We start from the raw sequence: 21132 nt of genomic DNA, 5'->3' as shown, positions 1-21132 counted from the left end.
TAATAATAATAATAATAATAATAATAATAATAATAATAATAATAATAATAATAATTGGAGCACTTGGAGCTATCAAAAAGGGACTAGAAACTTATCTTGGAAGAATTCCCGGCCAATTAAGCATCAGTGAACTACAAAAGATAACCTTGCTAGGTACAGCGCACATTTTGAGGAGGGTGCTATCAAGCTAAAAACTGGCTATCCCCTAGTGCCCCAGGACCTTGGTTTGGTCTCGGCCCTAAGGACTCTGAGCAAACATTACGTGAGGACGATAATAATAATAATAATAATAATAATAATAATAATAATAATAATAATAATAATAATAATAATAAAAACAGAACATTAATAAAATAAGAACGGTTTTATGCTAAAATTGTAAAGTGTAAGAAGTAACAACAATAGTAAAGAAACCTTTCTCTTGCAATCAGCACGCTTCAGTGTTGGTGGTGTTTTTTAATTTTTCGGTAGATTTTCCAAGATTAATGTTGTTTACCATGATGTAGAGAAATCTGATTGTATACCCTACTCCCCAGTTCCCGAGAGTCAAGCCGCTTGAAAGCCCCGTATGCAGGGCTCATAAAAGATATTACACGGCGTCTCTTTGCAACTCTTACTTGACGCATTGAGTCCAAAAATTGCAGATGAAATTCTCCCATGTGATTGTCATACTTTGCGTTTAGTTCAGTTATGAGATTTCATTGGTACATCGGGGCGATGGTTACTCTTTATTTTGACAGCAAGTGATAGCTATGTAATATCTTTATGCCGTTAATTTCATTTTGTTCCCCTCCCTACTGGAGAAGGTTCACAGGCTAATGCAAACAGTCAGTGGGTAGACATAAATTAAACAAACTTGTTTGTCTCTGGTCCTCTGGTTACCAACAAGAGAAGCTCAATTGACCTTTCTAAACATAATTAGAATACTTCAAACAAAAATTCTGTATGTCTCTATGGGTCTCGTTACATGACGTGTGTAAACGTGTAGCGCGTGGAAGTTTCACGTGACAGTCACATGCACAAGTCACGTGTCAACAGGGCAAACCATTGCTATGTATTTCCGAGCCTTGTCGCCTTGTAAGAAAACAGCACACCATCTCTTGATAACTTCCAATCAACTTGCCTTGTCTCACCTGGGATGGCTCTTGTTGTGTGGAAACCATTCTGATGATGCTTTCGCTTGCTCTCCGATCGAGATGTCTACTCATCATCGACTATCCAAATTGTAATGGCAAACTGCTTTGATCAGCCGTCGTCCCTGATGTTATAATTTCTCACTTTTAATTTCGTGGGAGTGAGCTTGGCCTTTCCAGCAGCCTTTTTAGATAGTCCTGGCTTCTGTTTCGCGGGTCGTGTTTGAACTTCCGTTCGTCTTCCTTTCAGCGCGAAAACGTCGCGCTCTGGGGAATCGCGCGTGGGAATGTAATCAGGTTCCAGGTCCCTCGAGACTGTAGAGCGCCGAGGAGAACTGGACCGCGCTTTTCTTGGAGTGGGGCTTTGGAAACTTTCCTCTTCGTCCAACATCTTCCAAATTTCTTGCAACGAGGCTTGGCCTTCAGACGACGATGTAAACAGTGGTTGATCGTTAGCAGGCGAAGAAGTCAACTGATTGGTCGGTGGATTGGTCACGTGATCATCTACTGGTTCTTTGTCTTTTGTATTAGCAACAAGTGACACTGTGTCGTGGGGTTGCAAGTGAGGCCCTGGATCTTTCACGTCTGAAACCAACAAATACAAACAAATTTAATGAGAGCCAGTTGGATGCACAAAATCACACCGTCTTCTACATGAGCAAGAGGTTGGAGCATATCCACCGCGATCGTAGGCTCGATTTCCAGCCGTTTTAGGAGTCTGGTTGTTTATCCTCCTCCCAACGTGGTGTGGGACAAGGAACGCGGGCTCACAAAACGGCTGGAAATCGAGCCTACGGCGCTTGCCGCTATCAATTTTTATCCCGCTTGTCACCTTGCGGCCATCAACATCACCACCGAAAATAACACGCTTGCTGCGTTAGCAATTACCTTCACCTTCATTAGAATCACTAGAACTTGAGACCACTGTGACCTTGATCTGTTCAGCGGCTTGCTGCTCCTTTTGAGCCATGCGCTGTGCAAACTGGAGCTCGTGAGCAGTAAGCTGGTATTGAAGTTTTTCCACAGCACTGAGCTGGTTCTGTAGATGGTCCTTCATCTCCTCTGGGGTCTTTCCAGCGGTGGTCTTTTCTGAAGGGCCTCGACTGACAAGGGGCTGCGAGGGATGCCTAGAAATGACACCGGGGGGAGCGCTCCTTCGGTCTCCTGACATTTCAAATAACAAGTTAACAGCGTTTAGGTATGCTGTTAAATAATTCCACCTAAAAAGCCCTCATGATTTAAGTTTTGCTTTCATCTAAGGCGAAGGCGCTTATTCAAAACTGGGCCCACGACTAAGAATATCCAGAATGTTCTCCATTCTTTCATCGAGTTTTCAGTCACAAAGACTTGCCAGTAAGGGCCATTATCTTACCAGTATACTTTGCTAGTTCAGCTCTAAGCCTGTTCCCCATCTGAATAAGTTGTTCTTTCTCTTGAGAAAGCCGGTTTATGCGCCGCGCCGCCACTTGTAGTTTGCCGTGTAGCCGCGCCAGGTCAGATGTCGGTGGTTGAGCAAGGGACATTGAGTCGAGGAAATCTTTGTCGCTTCCTTGAATTCCTTATTGAAACAGAAACGAAATAGAAAAAAAATTTCTGAGGTCGAAAGAGAAATATTAGGAGCTGCAATTAAGACTGGGTTTTTCGGGTATATTACGAGGACATTTTCTGTGCAATTTGCCAACAATGTATGCGCGACACAACGTTACTGAATGTGGCTATCTCTCTAAGTTGACCAAACTACCAGTTTTTGTCTATCACATCCAAAGTTACACAGCGCATAACAACTGAATTTAGTGTATGAAAATATAAAACTGTCTCAGAAGGTTAAGAAAACAGTTGAATCCTGCTTCTTACTCAGACACTAAAACAATTTTTAACAGTTTTAAGGAGTTTGTTTCACTGAATTATAGTCTACGAGAGCTGCCAAACCAAAACAAAAAGTAACTTTCTCAGTTTCAGTGTTTTTCAGAAACGTTTAATGAAGGGAAATGAAGGGTTTGTACGGAGAACTCCATTCGTGACAAACGCAAATTTACCAGGATTCACTCACTTCGCAGTTTTGAACATAGCAGGGTTCAAGACTTGTCATTATACGTGGGAAGAAGCAAAGATTACTTAATATCCTACCTGATGTTAATTGTTTTCTCAGACGATAAATCTCATCTTGAAGCTGTCTGATGACCGCTGCTTCAGGATTGAACGACACAGCCCCTCTGCCTTGCGATGCAAGCTCAACCTTTAAAGTTGAAAGCTAAGGTGGGAAAAGTAATACCAGACACAAATCGATATCAGACACGGGCAACACCTATGTTACAAAGGTTCAAGTCATCAAGATAAAACAAAGCAAATCTTTGGCTTGTTACACGAGTAGGTCTAAATAAAAGCACTATGCAAAAAAAAAAAAAAAAAAAACACTTTGAAGGTCTCCGTTATCCCTCTTCACCACTCAATAATTATTTCACTCATAGCTTTAACTGATTGTTTGTTAACTAATACAGAACAAGCTGACCTTACCACAAAATTAAATCGAGTGATTTGTACATGTATTTTCTCGAATCGCTGGCTTTCCACTAACCTGTCTAACTAGAAATTAAAAACTACTCTAACAGGTCACCTGATTCTCCAAGGACGTGGCTTCGGCATTCCTTTCCAATCCACTCTTGAAGTACTCGTCCGCCTCTTTCCTGGTTTGTGCCAGTTGTAGTTGCAGCTCGGTTACTCGCTGTTTCAGAGCAGTAAGCTCGTCAGCAGCTCGTCTGTTCTGTGTTGTCAGTTCGTACTGTACCTGATCCACTGATAACTGTTTCTGGCGAACCTAGCAAAGGAAAACAATTCTTTAAGAGCAGATTTCAATCTTCTCTCATCTAAACCACTCCATCTCTCGCCTGGTTTATTTTCCCGTCATTTAGATTTTCTGTGGGCTATAGAGTTACCTCTTCGTGAGCTTGGTTCAGTGATCCCTGCAGATGGTCCACTGTAGCTTGGAGTTTCTTCACTTGAGCTGACAGCTCAAGCTTCTCCTGGCGTAAAGCACCTGATAAACATAAACAAAAAAACGGCAAATGAACTTTTTGCGGGTCGCACATCCCCACCCAATCTTTCTGGGAGTTCCCCCGGGTGTTTATCTTAGTCCCCTGCCTCAATCCCTATGCAGTATAAATATCATACCCAAAAGATTCTTTGGACCTCCCATGGTGTCTTCCACAAATTTCACTGTGAAATATAAGCCCATATTTCGTCAGAAAAAGAGTTTGCACTCTAATTGCGGTGAGTGGCTTATAACTAATCAACATTCTATCCAAATTAAGTAGCCACAAGCCGTGTACATTAAGTTTACAGGATCTGACTTTAGACCGTGTAACCACAGCAGGATATTATTGTTTTAAAGCGGGTGGGGGGGGGGGGGGGTGTCCAGGTGAAGAAACCCAACGGGACTATCTATTATATAATAAAAAAAACACCTTTGAGATTGTAGGTGTAAGGAGCTTGACACTTTGGCAACAATAGGTGATGTACCGGATTCTTACCAATTGTTCCATTCAGTTCCTTGATGTGTGCTTGTATGAATGGATCTTGTGGTTGAATGCCGCCATGTGACGGTGCTGTTTCCCTGTGACTTCGTCTTGGAGGTTTGGCTGATTGTGACATGTCGTCAATCTGTTGTCTCAGTGTTCTGTTCTTTGATTTTAGCTCTGTGATTTCCTTTTCCAGTGACTCAACATATTCTGTTAAGAAAAGCACCAAGAATACAACATGATAACGAAACTTTCAACTTTCATGAATAAGAACTTATTTACAATAAAAAATGATATGATAACAAATGACAGCAAGAAACTTTCATACTTCTGTATTTCAACTATACACATGTAACATAAACTCACCATGAACACAAGTAACCTGCAACCAGTTGGAACCAGGTTAACTTTTCCAAGTTCTTATTTACTCTTTGTGTTTTACGTAAGTTTACTACCTACCTCTGTGAACTGAAATTTAAATAAATTGAGACCTAAAAAAATTAATACAATTAAACGAAATATCGATTTAAGATTGGGAACTCTAACTATTTGAGGCTGCTGTACCTGTGGTCAGTGGTACTGAGGTCCCTTCTTCACCATCTCTGCCTTGCACCATAACTGACGGGGACTTCGCAGCTAACTCGTTGCTTAGATTCTCCATGTCATGCCGCATTTGCCTAATCACAGCTCGTAAATTGTCATTCTGTTCTGCAAGGGATTTGACCTTCTCCTCAGGGGGCAGGTCTTGGAGATCACCAGCATCGTATGCATATGATTTTTCTTGCTCTTCCTTGTTTGGTAACTGAGTAGGAATGGCAAGTCCGTGACGCTGAAGAGTTGCAAGAGCCTGGTCTCTAATCTGAGTCAATACTCGAATCAGATCATCTCGTTGAGCTAATTCACGTTCTCGTTCTTGGGCAAGTGCCACACTCTGATAAAGGCGAAATAATAATTAAAAATGTTTTTCCCCATGATTCTTAAGACACTTCAAGAGTGTTTGAGTGATAGATCATCAACTTGTGAAGACATAGAGTCTCAAAGTTTTTGTCTAATTAGTGGCATTGTTTCAGAAAATATCGATATCCCTCTCACAGAAGACTTTTTGTTTTGAACTCGTTTTGAAGCGCACTAGTTCATTTCATGGAAAGTTGTGCTGTCATTTTTTTTAATATTATCATCATCGTCATCATCATCGTTGTCGTCATTGTCATCGTCATCATCATTACTATTATTATTATTATTATTATTATTATTCCCCTGCACTTCCATCCCTCTGAACTTTGAAATTTGAAAAATGACCTTATATGGAGTGGGTATGGATCCATGTATATTCTGTAAGGTACACACATTTCAGATAGTGCAAAGTTGTAATTTCTGCTATCTCTGCATTATTCCCTTATGGTATCCAGTCAAATTGCTCCATGGTCAGCAAACAAACAGAATAATTATAACGTAGGAAAACCTTTCAGTTACATGAGCATATTTCTCAGAAGTGATCATACCTGATCTCTCTGCTTGGTAAGACCAGCCAGCAGTTGTTCCTGCTTCATGTACACCTCTCTTTCAGTATCCTCACACCGCCGCTGCCAATCAACTTCAAGTTGAGCCCTGGATTGCTCCAAGGAAGATTCACGCTCCATGGCCATTGTGAGCTCCTTCTTGTATCTGGATGAGAAAAAGTAGAAACAACAGAAATTATCATTGTAGCTAATAATAAAGGTACATGTACCTTATTCCAACTAATTTTCAAGCAAAATAGTTTTTACCCTTGACCCTTTTACCCATGACTGTACAATGAGTTATAAGCACTAACTTGTCAGTGTTTCCCTTAAGCTGCACAATTTCCAATCTCATCTTCTCTTCTTGTTGTCTCAATGCTTCTAGTTCCAAGTCACGAGCAACGATGGATCGGCCATGGTCAGCTGTTTGTTTCTCCAGCCTGTGTTCTAGATCAGCCATGATTCCATACAACCTGATAGCAAACAATCCAGTCATCAAACATAAATGGGAGGCATTATAAACCTAAATGTAAATGTCATTTACTGTTTATAAGTTAGTTTAGAGAATAGTATTAGTTATATACCACTAAGAAAAGACATTTCATCTACCTCTGAACTTCCAGCTCTCTCTCCTTCCCAGCATCCTTGTTGGCCCATTGAAGTCTGCGGCATTCTACTTGCTCAGTCTCTAGCTGATTCTGTAACACACGGATCTTTTCCTCTAGACTTCTCTCAAGCTCACCATGGGCCTAAACCACACACCAGGGTAAATAGTGTAAACTTAATGTAAAAATATTATTAATATGCTTTCAATAAATTATCTAATATTTAATAAATGTAAAAAAAGTGGGCTTCACTGAACCATTCTCGAATTGTAAACATTTAAACCTAAAATTAAGGGTGTTTTAGCAGGTTGTAATGTTGCTATGGTAACCTATTATGCCATGACGATGACCACAACTTGTTCACCAATAATTGGGCATTCGAGTGATACCAATATTGTAACAGCAGTTGATAAAGACTTATAGTATTGATCCATCAAACCATAACTGCTGGAAAGCTCTGAAAACTGTCACCAGCCAGCTTAGTTCTTGAATGTTTTAGGTAAGAAAAGGTCTGCAAATGAGCCAAGTGGCCCATCAGACCGGCTTATATCTCCAGTTTCTAGTGTAGCTAGTGTAGCAAGAAGCGACTAGGAGTATTTATACTCCCTCCTGGAGTGGATGGGATACTAGTCCTTTGCAGGGTTACCCCCCACCCCCCTAGTATTACGTTTGCTGATACCCATTTATACACCTGGATGGAGAAACGCACTGTGAGAGTAAAAGTGTCTTGCCCAAGAACACAACACATCCCCAGCCAGGGCTCAAACCTGTACTACATGTATTTGATCCGCAGTCAAGCACACCAACCATGAAGCCATGGCGCCTCCATGAAGACTGAAATTTATGTTATTTAGACTGCCATTAACATTAATTTTATTTTAGTCCACATACTTCTTTAGCTGCAGCAAGGGCTTGCTCCTTCTCCTTTGCATATCGATCCAGCTCAGCATGTTTGTGTTGAAATCTCTCCTGCATCTTGGTCATTGCTGATCTTAATTGCTCGATTTCTGCTTCCAATTCAGCCACCTTAGCTTTGTTCATGTTCTGTTCATCTGTTAACTGCCATTCTTTCTGCTTCAACTGTTTTTCAAGATCATGAACAACTGTTTCTGTGTCTTCCAGTTCGTCTTTTGCTCTTTCTCCGCTGGCTCTGAGTAGCTCTAGTTCCTTTGTGAGCATTTTAACCTGTAAATAATATTTGTGGCATTGCTATCTCTACTTCATATCAGTCCATTACAGGTGTATAGGCCTCCTCACAGAGCATACAGTTACTTATAGCATAGTTAATTAATTACAAGGCTGAAGATGAAAGTTAAAAATACATGTAAAATGATGCAGATTACTGTAACAGTAGAAAATTAGAGAAAATTAAATATCATTCATAAGTGAAACTAAAAAATTTCCTCTGTGATACAAATTATCCTTTGTCTGTGGCATTGTCCAATTTTGGCTGTCCTCAGAATTTTTTTTTTTTTTTCATCCAGTTATTTCAAAATTGGAGAACATGTAGTCCTGTTTCATAAACATATTACACTTAATCTAATCCCAAATAAAGACCATGTCTGATGAAGGGAACACAGAGCATACCACAGGTAGCCAATATACTTTGACCACGTAGCACAAAAACTACAACCCTAACCTTTAATTCACTAGCTAGTAAGGAATTACTCAAGTCATCTGCTTTCTTTCTAAATTCATGTTCTCTCTTGCGCTGCGCATCATCAAATCCAGCCATCAACTCCTGTCTCTGAGCCTCCACATCTTCCTCAGCTGCCCTATGAAATTCAGAGACAAGATTCAAGCTTCAGGCATGCAAATATGATCCCACCCAAAGGGAATACAGGTCAGTGCAAAAACTGTGAAATAGTTATAGAAGTGGCAAGTTGCGACTACCTAATATGCCTCTATTTGGCCAGGTCTCGGGTGTTATGAATTATTAATAATACAAAACAATTAAAAAGAAGCACCCTGTCCAAAATAAGCATCTAAATAAGCATCAACCTAGTTCTGTTTCTTTCTCCAGTTGCATCCTGTACTGTACTATTTTGATTTATTTATTTGCCTATTTCAAGTTGTTTGTCTATTTGTATTGATTTGTTTTTGTATTTTGGTGACGAATTCAATAAACAATAAACAAACAATGATAATGTACCATGTATTGGATGGCCTTATAAGCACTCTTTGATGTCATATTACTTTTCTCGGTACACGTTTTACAATAATTACAATAAAAAGTAGTCATTATTCCATGTATCAAATGATTTACTGTTTAATTTTATTTTCTACCTCAGCTGAACCTGGAGCTCTCTCTTAAAAGACTCAAATTCTTCTCTTTCCTTGTTCACTTCATTCTCTTTGTCGAGTCTGAACTGGTTTAATTCCTGCTGGTGTTCTCTCAAGCGCTATAATCACCAATTCAAAATAATTTACATCATGGGAAAGTACAGTACAATAGAAACCAATATACAAAATGTAATCTATTGCCAACTGGAGTAAGTACACTGCAGGACAAGAGATAAGATACTTAAAATGGTAAAACTTCTGATTGTGAATGCAAAAGAATGTAATATAAACTGTGTACATGTAAATACCAAAGAGACTCAGAAACAAATCTAAAGCAACTTTTTCAAGGGTTTCTTTCCAGGTTCTCTCACTGCAGTTTGTCCAGTCCAATTGCCTCAATAACAGAGTTATCAAAAATTTCTGACTCTGATTGGCTGTCTATTTGTTTAAAATTCTTTGTAATTTGATTGTTGTAAGTGGACACTGTGTCATCTAGATATAGTGTGGTATGTCACACCATGTGTGGTGCATTCTTAAAAACGGGCCTAGTGGAGTTCAGGTCAGTGAATATTTTGTGATTTCAAAATCAGCCAAGTATGCAGGAAGAAGGCAACTCCACAAATTTTAAATTAACATGCTTACTCTCTGAATTACTCATATCAAGAACAAATTTTAAAGTTTGGAAATCTTTGAGAATCTCTATAGAGGAAAAAAGCGAGTGATATATTCCATCAATTTTATAACGAACAGAAAAATAAAAAAAGAAACCATTTAAGTGTGCATAATAAACCCACAAATGGTATACATGTCCAGTAATACTGTATGAGTACAATAATTACAAAATGTTGCAACTGGACAGCTGTAATTGGGCACCAATCTGATTGCATGCCAATAACTTCACAAATAGGCATGCGGCAAGCCAATCAGAATTGAGTTCAGAATTCAGCCTTGCATTGTGTGTCCAGTTGTACAACTGCTGCACAACAACACAAAGAAAGGTGTGACAATCAGCATAATGGAGAATTTAAAGCCGGGGTGTAGATTAATGAAATTTAAGACCTGTTGATAGTGCCTTTGTAACTCTTCTTTAGCCTTCTCCTCGTGTAACAACTTCAGCCTGAGGTCATCCAAGTGTACTTTCAGATCACTGATTTCACTGTCTCTCGAACTGTTGATGTTTCTCACTTGTGAAAACAACGCATCATATCGTTGAAGTTCCTGGTCTCTCTCTTCTAACAGTTTCAAGTTGTACTCAAAATCCTCTTTCAACTTCCTAAATCGTACTTTCTCGTTGTTGAGCTGTCGTTCTTTTTCCTTAAGAGAACTCTGTAGCGACTTATTCCGCAGTTCTTGTGCTTCTCTCCATTCACTTTCTTTCTGTTGAACTAGTTTTTGCAAAGACGATGTCTCCACTGAAATATGCGCCATATGAAAATACAAAACGTATTTTGTCGGTCAGAACAGTGATCGCGATGGCTGCTGAACTTACATTTGTACAGAGATTCATAGTATTGACTACGGAATCTCAAGAGGATAAATCCGCTTTACAGTCATGGAAGAGTTAAAACAAACAAAATGTAACGAAAACAACTGAAAACTGCCGCCATTGCTGCTGCCACCGAAAGTTACTCAGGCCCAAACCTCTAGCAACTGCGCGGTAAAATTCATCTTGTTACCAATCTCTATCTAAAAGGCGCCAGGAGGCATGCGAACTCAGACATGAACTTTTCAGAAAATTTTTCGTAACGTCTTCCTGTGCATCCATGACAATACTGAAAATAGTAAAACATTGGTTTAGGCATAAATGAATACATGTAGTTAGGAAAAACCTATCAGTGTGCAACTCAGGGCAGAACTCCCTTATCGCAAAAAATATTTCGGTTGAAAATCCCTGGCTTATGATTGCATGTAAGTGACTAGCGTCCATGACCAAGAGTCTCCTAAAGAGAGAGGAAGTGAAATGGCAAAGGAGAACGCTCAAGGCTGTAAACATACATGAGTTCAAAGTGTAGGAAGGATTTCTGCCTCAGGTAAAGGTTTACTTTCCAATGGCAACACATTGAAGTGATGCAATTCTGACACCAAATTAATATGTTTCCGTTTATTCTGCACACTCAAACCCTCATCAAAGACATCATTTTCTTTTTTCAAGCTATCAAAGCCTTTTTATGACGTTTTTGCCACCTACAGCTACCCATAGCACTACTTCCAGTTTCTCTGGAGGGGTACATTGCTAGTCTTTTAAACCACAAGTTCCTCTCTGCAGTTCAGTGTCAAACACAAATTTTGCTAGCATCCATTTTACGTTAAAATATAGGGAGGCACTGTGAGACTAAAGTACCTTGCCATAAGGCCCGGGGGAGGTACTCCCTTATATGGGCTATATAGGTATGTGCGGCCCCAAAGGGTATGGTTTTTCAGCCGTTTTGGTGATAAATAGGGTATCGATTTTAGCTGATTTTGGTCATTTTGGTCATAAATAGGGTATGGTTTTAAGAAGAGGCCACTTTTTCATCATTATTGAAAAGAAAATCAACAAAAGCCCTTCACAAATTATGTTTATGGTAATTTAACATTGGTCTGAACTAGGGAACTAATTATAATGTAGGTCTGAAACAGGGTTTTGATTTAAGGGTCAGGTCATAAATAGGGTTTCAAATTTTTGGTCAGGTCATAAATAAGGTAGGGAATATCGCAGATTTTTGTCATAAATAGGGTAAGGGTTTGGGGAAGTGTGCCGCACACCCCCACCCAATTTTTTTGGGAGTGCCACCCCCCTCCCCCCCACCGGGCCATAAGGTCAGGTGCCCCTAGTTCAGGATCTAGTCCTCAGGTTCAAGCTTAATGGCTATAAGGGCAACAATCTTGTGTTGTGCTCTAAAATTTATACAAAATACATTCTCCCAAAAAAGCTCTCTCCATCTAAGTGAATGCAAGGATACAATCTCGATACTTCATAAGTTCATTTCTAGTTCACACTTTTCTCACAATTTGACCAGGCTGTATTTTTTTAAAAATTTATATTACTAAACTTGCTTAAAAACCTCAAATTGACCAAGCTTGTTCAGGGCTGTACCGCGAGAATACTGACTCTTGGTCACCCAGCTATTACACTTGATCAGTGACATCAAGACCAAAGGATGATATTCTCCAAGTACCATCCTTTCACTCGTAAGAATACTTGTAAATATATTTTAAATATTTTTCACTAACATTTACTTCTTGCAAAATAGCATGCTCGGAAAAGGCCTTAATGAATCCACCTGTTACGTTCCTGCTAAATAGTTTATCGAAAAGCATTTAAATAGAAAAGTCAACAAATAGCTCTATAAAATAATTTTAGATGCAGTTGGAATGTATTTTTTACAGAGCATTTTGGTACTCTGATTCACACTCCACGATGCTTCCTTAACCCCATCTTGGGTTAATATGCCAAAACTTAGAAGACCAAATGGATTTCATTATTAACTCTTTTCACATCACAGTTGAATTTCCTACACTCTTTTGACATAGTCTTTACAAGCCAGTTAATACCCTCTTCTTTGGCTTTGTTAACTCGTAAGTGCTGGATCTGAGTAGGCACCATTCTGAGGCCAGCCAAGAGGCCTGTTTCTGGATTTATGTCAACAAAGTACATCAAAGCAAGATCATCACGGAAGCTTTCATGACCTGTGATTCCTTCATAGTCGTTCAAAAAGTCACCACATCCGTAAATAATGAGTCTACCATTGTGCACCTCAATGCCTTTGACATGATGTGATGAATGCCCATGAATGACATGAACCCCTGCCTCATCAATAGCTTTGTGCGCAAACTTTATAAAGGAAGAGTCAACACTCCAGCCCCAGTTTCCTCCCCAGTGAACTGACAAAACGATGATGTCGCCATCTCTTTTGTACTTTTCAATTTGTTCTTTTAGCTTGTTTACTGCTCTGCTTGCCACATAAAACTCAAGAATATTAACTCCTTCCTTGTTCTTTCTTGCCTGCCAAGAATCAGGAACTCCACTAGAGGAGTGACCAGCAGCAAAGACCAATACTCTGGTGGTATCTGCTTTTGCAAACTGAAAAACAGCCGGTGATTTTGCTTCTGAAGAAGTACGTCCTGCTCCAGCAAATCTGATACCAACATTTTCAAGGGTGTCTAGAGTTTCTAAGAGACCAGGAAATCCCCAGTCAGCAACATGATTGTTTGCCAAGACACAACAGTCGACATTGGCAGACTGGATGACGTTTATATTCTTTGGATGCATACGATAATGGATTCCTTTCATGGGCCATGGTGTGTCACTTGTTGTCACTGATGTTTCCAAGTTAATGATTCTTAGATCTGGCTTCTTTTCTTTAAGAATTTGTATTGCATCTCCCCAAACGTAATCAACTGGCCGTTCACTTTTATCAGGAAGAGGTCCAGTTTGTGTTTCTGCTAAAGATACATAGTCTCTTGCATCAAGACCATTGCTCTCATAGAGTACAGGGTTGCAGGAGTGTTCTAAGATCATGTCAATGCCTCGTCCCAACATAACATCTCCCACCATGAACAAAGAAATTGGAGCAGTCATTGCCTGCAAGTTGAAGAGCAAGTTATTTCAGCTTTCTTTTCGTGAACACAAGACTTATTTCAATTTGTAAAAATAAATACAATCTCTGTAGAAACAAGGGTTGTGTTAATAGGAAAATCATAGTTTCAGCTGATGGAATCTAGTGGAAAACCGCACATGTTTAATAAGCTAAGCTAGGTTAAGTTAATTAAGCTTAAGAATAACCTTAGTTTAAGCTTTATAAAGCTTATAATTAAATGGAAGTGATAATCCTGTGATAACTGATGAAATAATTATTTACCTGACAAAAGCTTTGAGAACTAACACCTTGCAGTTGCCTTGCCTCTTTCAAAACTTCAGAATTAGAAATCTGTAGCTTGGATTTCGAGGATCCCATCCAAATAAGACCCTGTAAAATTAAACAATATAAGCTAAGCTTACTGAACTGGACCTGAGGCACATAAAAACCAATTTCAAATTGGAGAGTTTCGTGATCTCTGCTCCTTTGTGAAAAGTCAACAAAACAACACAATTGTGTAATTACCAGTTCTTTCTTTTGAAGAACAATGAAAGGTAACTGCACATGGAAGCTTTTTTACCTCTTAGTAAGCCGAGTGCTGAAGGGGCTGAAGTCTAAATTTCTTTGTTATCCGACACTGTCCGATATAATCCCGAAACGGACCGACAAATTATCGAGGATATCCGAGGACTAATAGCCGATCCAGGCTTCCTCAGATTTGTGATCGGTTCAAGATGGCGGAAGCGCTCGCGAATGGAAATGTCAGCGAATTTTTCTGCTAGTTTCGGACCAGATTGCTGTCAAATGCTGTGATATTTAAAGCTAAATTGTGCACATTTTGCTGCGAAAAAGTTGAATGACAATCAAGCTGGGGCTCTTAAACGATGTTCAGGTGCGTTTTTTATGCCCGAACGATGTGGAGGAAGTCAAACGTTTGTGCCGCGAATGGTTTCCTATCGAGTGAGTATGGATTTTATTTTTTATGCAGAACAGGAGCTTTTAGCTGGATATTACCAAAATAAGCACAGCACTAAGCTCATTGCTAAAATAAAATTAGATCTAAAAAGCCAAAAGTACTTCAAGGACGAAGCAAGTCGAGAACATGTGTACTGTTTTGTGTGTGTGTGTGTGTGTGTGTGTGTGTGTGTGTGTGTGTGTGTGTGCTAGCTATTCTAAACACGAACAGACTTGATGGCTTGTGTTTTGACAAGTCTAGTTTATCTGAATAGCAAAACGTTCATCCACAACACTGTTTTTTTAACGAACGAAATTTTAGCAGAGGTTTAATGGCCCTAGCTTTTTGAGTTGAAGACAACAGTGTAATTTAAAGTAGACGGTTTTTAGAATCATGCGCCGGCTGCTAAATTATGTCAAGCGCTCAGTTGTTACAGTTGCTAAGTCATGGTCACATGAAGCTTTGTTGATTGACAGCTTACGCTTCAATAAATGAACGACCTTGCTGCTTAAAGTTAGCTCTGAACTGTCAAAATATGGCTGTTACATGTATACGTTCTGACTTCAACAATAAATTAAAGTGATACGTGTTCAGGGGTGTGGAGAACAAGGGTACAGGCGACTGAAAATTAATTGACAGCCTTGGTGTTTACAACTATTGCGTTGGAAACTGGTGAAAATGCAAAGTTAAGTGTAAACCAGTCTAACAAGAACAAAATGTTATCTTGGGAATCTCATCAGTAAGACACCACAGAAGAAAAAGCAATGGGCCTCATATTTGTATATATTTTTTGCTTTGCAAGCTTTTCATTTAAATAATGAGCAAGAGGGAAGCCTGTTTTAGACTTTCAGGCATTTTTTGCATCATAATGATTCCAAGTACCATAGTATATTTCTCAAATGCACCCATAAGGCTGATCCAGATAGTGCAACTTTATTTTGTGTAACACACTTGGGGTAAGTCTAGGACACAAATTGTTTTGTGTACATCAAAATTACAACTTGCTTAGCATTATCGTGTAAGACACAAATAAGATGTAGGATTTCAAAGACGGCATTCACAGCCTCAGGCAAGTGTAAATTATGATGGTAGTTGGGTATAATTTTTGCATGAGATGATGGGAGCAAAACTACAAAAGTCAAAATTATGGGACAAAGTTCCACATGATCTGCTGATTTCATAAGAAAATTAGAATTTCCATGTGGCGTACTGATAAATTAGAGTGAATTAACAATTGATTTATGCTTTAGTGTACATGTACATGTACATCATGGAGTTATTGTGCGCATAGGAAGTTTGGAGAACATGAGAGAAGCATGAGAGTTGCTTGAGGGTTGAAGCACAGCTGAGAAAATACAACTCTATTTTCTTGAGTGCACTCCAAATTTTCCAAAGTGTCTATAACTCAAAGATGCACAGCTAAAAGCATGATTTAATTGTTTCATTCATTTAACACTCATATATGTGATACTGCCAATGGAAATAACATTCTTCTCACGAAGTGAGGTTTACTTTGCTACATCATCTTATTATAATGTATACTTGGGTATGTGGAGTTTGATAGTGCAGCTTTGCTATGTTAAGACGTCTTGTTTCACCAAAGCAAGTGATGAGGAATATTTTATTTGCAATATATCCTGCACAGGTATCCAGATGTTTGGTACAAGGAGATAACATCAAGTTCCCGCTTCTTTTCGCTGGCAGCCACCTTGAACCACAATATCATTGGTTTGCTTGTAGCAGAAGTGAAGACAAAGTCTTTATGCAACAAAGAGGTACAATAAAATATGGAATTAACTGCGTGTGTTTGGAAAAGGTTGTAATAAGTTGCAAAAAATTATGACATTCTTTTAAACCACTAGAGACAACTCAAGACTAGTCAAAATAATAAATAAAAAGAAGCCAAAGGGTCCTGAATAAAAATGTAAAAGTATTGCACTCATTTGTAAGTCAGAGTTACCTTTAGTTAATAAAAACAAGAAAATTCAAAATTTGGAAAAACATGACAATCAAAATATAGTTGCCATGGATACTTCAAATTCTGATAACAATCATGAAATCTCGTACATTGCATAGCAAAATAATCTCCTGGGGCCCTGTGATAAAATACCAGTGGGTGACAGTGTTTCTGAAATGTACATATTCATGCTACAGAAACAAAAAATACAATACAGTCAACAATGACAGTGTGGACTGGCTTTTCCCTGGGAGGGGGGGCGGGAGTGACTCCCATATAGACAGTACAGGGGTGCTCATCAGAAATTTTGAAAAGAATCCCCAGGAGTTACCAAGATCCTGTTTTGTGGGCATGACTTGAAACTTTTTCACCCCTAAGAGTGGCAATATTTCTTCAAAAACAACACTTTATCTCCTGTCATAGATTTTTTTGCTCAATACCCTAAAAGGTACCACAAAAGCTCATGCTGTGGACCTTTTGAGACTGAACACCCTATGAGGTACAAAACAGCTTTTTTAACCCCTAAAAGGGACGACAAGCACCCCCATCTTTTCTTTTATATGGGAGTTCCCCCCTGGGCACTTTGCCCCTGTATTTTAAGTGTAAAATTTGATTTTGAAAGTATGGAATAGGCTTTATATATCGTGAATTCTTTTCTTTTGTCTTGTAGGATGCTGGTATTCTCTCATTCACTTTCAGTGATGACACCCAAGTAGCTTATATTCTTAGCATTGGTGTGGTCAAAGTTTTTAGAAGACATGGAATAGGTAACCAGTTATCAGTTGAAATGTATAGACTCTAAAGTGATTTTCTTATTTATATCAACAGTTGTGGATGACTTAAATTTGATTAATCTTATTTAATGTAACCAATACAGCATTATTGAAATATTTTGAGATTCAGTAGAAAACATGAAGTCGCCTGTAAACTGTAATTGAAAAGTCTGTGTTTTGTTGTGAGTTCATCAGGTAAAACGTGGCACGAGAAAGACAATCTGTGAGAAGGGCTAAAAAATTGATGGGAGAGGGGGTGGGTGTTTGGGGTTGTATGCATGCTGCTGTCCTTCTTATATTCCCCATTCAAGTTGCCATGGTAGCAATGCTAAAGAAAAATGAAAGTTAGGCTACGCAGCAAGCATTCCTGTACAACGAGATTTTTCCACAGTCTGGCTGCATGCAAATTGGAGCAAGAACAAAAAAAATCATCACTCCCTGCCTTCTTGATTTTTTTTTGTTCTTGCTCCGATTTGCAAGTGTCCAGAATGCGGAAAATGCTCTTTGTAAGGTAATGCTTACTACACAGGCTAAATAAAAGTAGAATGTTTGGCCACTGCAGTGTTCCTATTTAGTCATAAATATAATTGCATGGCTTATAGACAGAGCATGAGCAATTGCTACATACAGGTGTAAAAAGTTCTTCTCTATATTTCAGGGTCTCTTCTATTAGACAGCTTACTCTCACACCTTACCACACCCGAGAGACAAAACTGCAAAGCTGTCTATCTTCATGTTTTAACCACAAACTCAGTTGCAATGAAATTTTATGACAAGAGACATTTCAGGCAGTTTCGCTACCTACCTTTGTATTACGCTATTGATGGGATGCACAAGGATGGCTTCTCTTACGTGCTTTATATCAATGGAGGCGAGCCTCCCTGGACACTTGCATATCCTTTGAAATTTGTGTTGTTTGTTTTATGTGGGATTTGGAGTTAAGTTGTATCTGACCAACTGGTTTAATTGATCATAACTATGATTACATGTATCTAAAATCAGTATATGGAAAAACATTTGAATGAGTAAATTTTCAAAGTTATTACATGAAGCAATTTACCAAGTTTCATGATAGACAGAGTTTCATTACATTTTCCACGCAGATTTGACAAATATAAATGTGCTACAATTTAAGTACTTTTGACCAAATTTAAGGTGTTTGGAAACTTGATCAACTTGATCATGTACTTTCCTACAAAAATTGCTGGTATCCTTTTCCCCTTCTGTGTGGAGAGAGATGCCGTGAGAGTTTAGTCTGTTGTCCAAGAACACAACACAAACCAGGGCTTGAACACAGACCTCCCACTACACCTACCATTTACTTGTAGTGTCAGTAGAAAACATGAAAATGATGTCTGTGAGTTTTTTAACTGACATTTGCACTGCCTCATATCATGTTGCCCTTAACTTGACATACTGATGCCCTGAAATTTATTGGAGGTAAACTGTCCCAGCTGCGTCTCTGCAAGTTGCCGTTATATATGATGAATTGTTGCTATCATTGGCTGTTGTGGGTTGCACCTATACAGTCCATACGGGACTCATGTGTTCGCGTCATGTGATATCATGGTGTGGTTACCTTCTGGGAGCAAGAATGAGTGAGATAATCAACAGTCTGAGCAATTTTAATTATTAGTAAGGATTCACTTTTAATAGGAAACTTGATGTACAGTGTAAACTCAGATGTCATTGAAGTTGTGACAAAAACAAACGAATCTCATGGAACTGACATCTTTCTTGTAAAATGACATCTTTCTTGTTATATCGAAATTAGTATTTGACACAATTAACCAAAACATTGTTATCATCAAGAATATTAGAGTCAACTCATAGTCTGGAATGTGAGGTCCATTTTTCCAGGGGTTATTGTGAAGATTGTAAATATACAGTCAAAATTTTATCCCGTCCAATTTTTGATTGTCAAGATTTATGAGAGCAAGAAGAATTTTGGTATTCCAATACTTATTTTATCCCACTGAATTAATTCACAAAAAATGTTACATCTGAGATGAAGGGGTGATGAATGGTGGAATCCAAGACTTGCTGAGAGGCTGAGAAGCCTGAGATCCTTATTTGAAAATATGACCGAGACTTTAAAGCAAATTGAGACTAGAAAGAAAAAAAGAAAGAATCACGCGAAAAGGGGAGTTTGTGACTATTACAAAGGATTTGGATATTTCAAGCTCAGTTGAAACGTTTCCAAGACAGATGAATTTCAAGGAACCATATATTAGCCTTAGAATATGAGAAAGTGGCCTTTGCATCTTTCAGAAAATATTTCTGAATCAGTCTTTTGCTTGCAAAATAATTTTGTAAGCACTGCTTACTAAGTTAAAGTAAATAGGAGTTGTTTTTATGTGCTAAGGTTTGCAATGAAATTCTTTTTTTAAAGTTATTACATTTTATTTTTTCAAAACAATATGCACCTTTTGTTCATTATGAGTGACAGTCAACTCCACACCATATTGAGCTGAAATTTTTTTCAACTAGTGCATCGTAAACAGAGGTGAATGGTTATGAAGTCTGCAAAACTTCACAGGAGCAAGATACCAAGATTCATGTTGCAATGTCCACAACCTTGCACAATCCTTGTTTTACACTCATACACTATGCATGAATTATGACTAACCAAAACCTTTCTACTGCTAAGTTCCTCCGTCAGAAGGGAGCAACTACATTGTTTTCTGTTGTGTTTTGTGTATGATCAAAACTGGAACAAAAACAGATTCAACAAAGATACTTTGTCTGGGTTCCTAACCATTGCCCTCTATTAAGTTTGACTGGCCAGAGTAAAAGACCACAAGATATTTAGAAGTGGACCATCTTGAGGACTACTGTACATGTACGTGTGATAAGGTATTTATTTACCCACTGGGGTGTTAAGTTCACTTCTACAGCAAAGGAACTACAGTATGGCGTGGAAGCCATATTCAAACAATCTGCTTATTTCTGATTTGATTTGTGTAAGGTTTGTTATCACCTTAGTGTTTTTCTATAATTTTCACTGACTGTACTTTTATTTTAAAGCTTATTTTGTAAAGATAATTTTGTATATTAGCTAAACTACCTAAATGTAATTACTTCGTGCTTGTGATATATTCCATCGAGGGTTGGCTTAAAATCCTTGAGGAAGGCTAGACATATGAATATCTGAAGCAGGAACAATGATGAATACTTGTCATCGAAAATAATGAACACTGAACATTGCCCTGAAGATGGAATATTGAACAGTAGACAGTTGATCTGACAAACTGGTGTCGTCTACTCCTCGCTTTCATTTTATTAATAGTGATATATTTTTTAATGTACATTAGTTCCTGAATATTTTGGTTGGTTCAATATTTTTCAAGGTTCTGTACGCCATTGTAAATATGTTGCATTACTTGTGATGAAGAGAAATCGATGTGTTTACATAATTATGCAAATTCTATAACAAATAGCCTGTAATTATCGTATTTAAAATTCTCCCAAACACGTAGTTTTAAACTGGCTATGTAAATACATGCCGTTTTCTTTCTTTTTCTTAAATAAAGTAATGTACTGGTCGTCAACATGTCTTTCCTTTTCTTTTTTCCCTACTTCATAGTTACCATCTCCTTTTTTCTGAAAAACTCCTCCTATTTTCATTTGTTTTTTTTTTTTATATAGTCATAGAAAGTAGTCAGATGTACCATAAGATAGCCTGCTTGTTCTTTCTAGTTTAAACTGCATTACAGTCCACAAGTTTTCCGTGAAATAAACTGCTGAAAATCACGAAAAAAGAACGCAGTACATTTTTCAAGTATGCCTGCGATTCCAATATTTGCTTTTCATACTATTTTGGGAAACACTTGTAGCGAATTTGGAAAGCTGA

General features: G+C 38.4%; 3 protein-coding genes across 4 annotated transcripts; 1 reads left to right on the top strand and 2 right to left on the bottom strand.

The window, feature by feature from the left end:
• Positions 1–14: 14 nt before the first annotated feature.
• On the bottom strand, positions 15–11454 carry LOC145490391 (coiled-coil domain-containing protein 57-like). 2 transcript variants are annotated; one of them, XM_081469517.1, is made up of 15 exons: positions 10095–11454; positions 9039–9154; positions 8392–8527; positions 7644–7937; positions 6757–6896; positions 6462–6620; positions 6151–6313; positions 5213–5579; positions 4661–4858; positions 4067–4167; positions 3748–3948; positions 3261–3384; positions 2506–2691; positions 2022–2297; positions 15–1718 (listed from the first exon to the last, which is right to left on the bottom strand). In XM_081469517.1, exons 1-15 carry the CDS (start codon positions 10461–10463, stop codon positions 1246–1248), a joined length of 3303 nt encoding a protein of 1100 aa, XP_081325643.1. In that variant the 5' UTR covers positions 10464–11454; the 3' UTR covers positions 15–1245. The 2 variants fall into 2 exon arrangements, with proteins under 2 accessions (XP_081325643.1, XP_081325644.1); XM_081469518.1 differs by having other exon boundaries at positions 16–1718; positions 2028–2297.
• Positions 11455–11532: 78 nt separating this feature from the next.
• Positions 11533–14190, bottom strand: LOC145490393 (putative polyglutamine synthesis accessory protein MT0602). The gene is made up of 3 exons (XM_081469521.1): positions 14120–14190; positions 13877–13984; positions 11533–13599 (listed from the first exon to the last, which is right to left on the bottom strand). Exons 2-3 carry the CDS (start codon positions 13970–13972, stop codon positions 12475–12477), a joined length of 1221 nt encoding a protein of 406 aa, XP_081325647.1. The 5' UTR covers positions 13973–13984; positions 14120–14190; the 3' UTR covers positions 11533–12474.
• A 134-nt stretch (positions 14191–14324) lies between these two features.
• On the top strand, positions 14325–20830 carry LOC145490395 (N-alpha-acetyltransferase 60-like). The gene is made up of 5 exons (XM_081469526.1): positions 14325–14554; positions 16195–16324; positions 17177–17273; positions 17938–18172; positions 18697–20830. Exons 1-5 carry the CDS (start codon positions 14451–14453, stop codon positions 18839–18841), a joined length of 711 nt encoding a protein of 236 aa, XP_081325652.1. The 5' UTR covers positions 14325–14450; the 3' UTR covers positions 18842–20830.
• The last annotated feature ends 302 nt before the right edge of the window (positions 20831–21132 follow it).

Source organism: Orbicella franksi, chromosome 6 (assembly GCF_964199315.1).
Source record: "Orbicella franksi chromosome 6, jaOrbFran1.1, whole genome shotgun sequence".
Taxonomy (NCBI): Eukaryota; Metazoa; Cnidaria; class Anthozoa; order Scleractinia; family Merulinidae; genus Orbicella; species Orbicella franksi.
The sequence above is the reverse complement of the archived record's forward strand: the minus strand, read 5'-3'. Positions and strand labels throughout refer to the sequence as shown.

Coding starts and splice junctions, on each gene's coding strand:
- LOC145490391 (XM_081469517.1), bottom strand. CDS start 10,463: ATGGCGCATATTTCAGTGGAGACATCGTCTTTGCAAAAACTAGTTCAA. Junction 8,528..9,038: donor GAGCTCCAGGTTCAGCTGAG/GTAGAAAATAAA, acceptor TGAATTTCATAG/GGCAGCTGAGGAAGATGTGG. Junction 2,298..2,505: donor TGAACTAGCAAAGTATACTG/GTAAGATAATGG, acceptor TTGAAATGTCAG/GAGACCGAAGGAGCGCTCCC.
- LOC145490393 (XM_081469521.1), bottom strand. CDS start 13,972: ATGGGATCCTCGAAATCCAAGCTACAGATTTCTAATTCTGAAGTTTTG. Junction 13,600..13,876: donor GTTCTCAAAGCTTTTGTCAG/GTAAATAATTAT, acceptor TTCAACTTGCAG/GCAATGACTGCTCCAATTTC.
- LOC145490395 (XM_081469526.1), top strand. CDS start 14,451: ATGACAATCAAGCTGGGGCTCTTAAACGATGTTCAGGTGCGTTTTTTA. Junction 14,555..16,194: donor CGCGAATGGTTTCCTATCGA/GTGAGTATGGAT, acceptor TATCCTGCACAG/GTATCCAGATGTTTGGTACA. Junction 16,325..17,176: donor AGTCTTTATGCAACAAAGAG/GTACAATAAAAT, acceptor TTTGTCTTGTAG/GATGCTGGTATTCTCTCATT.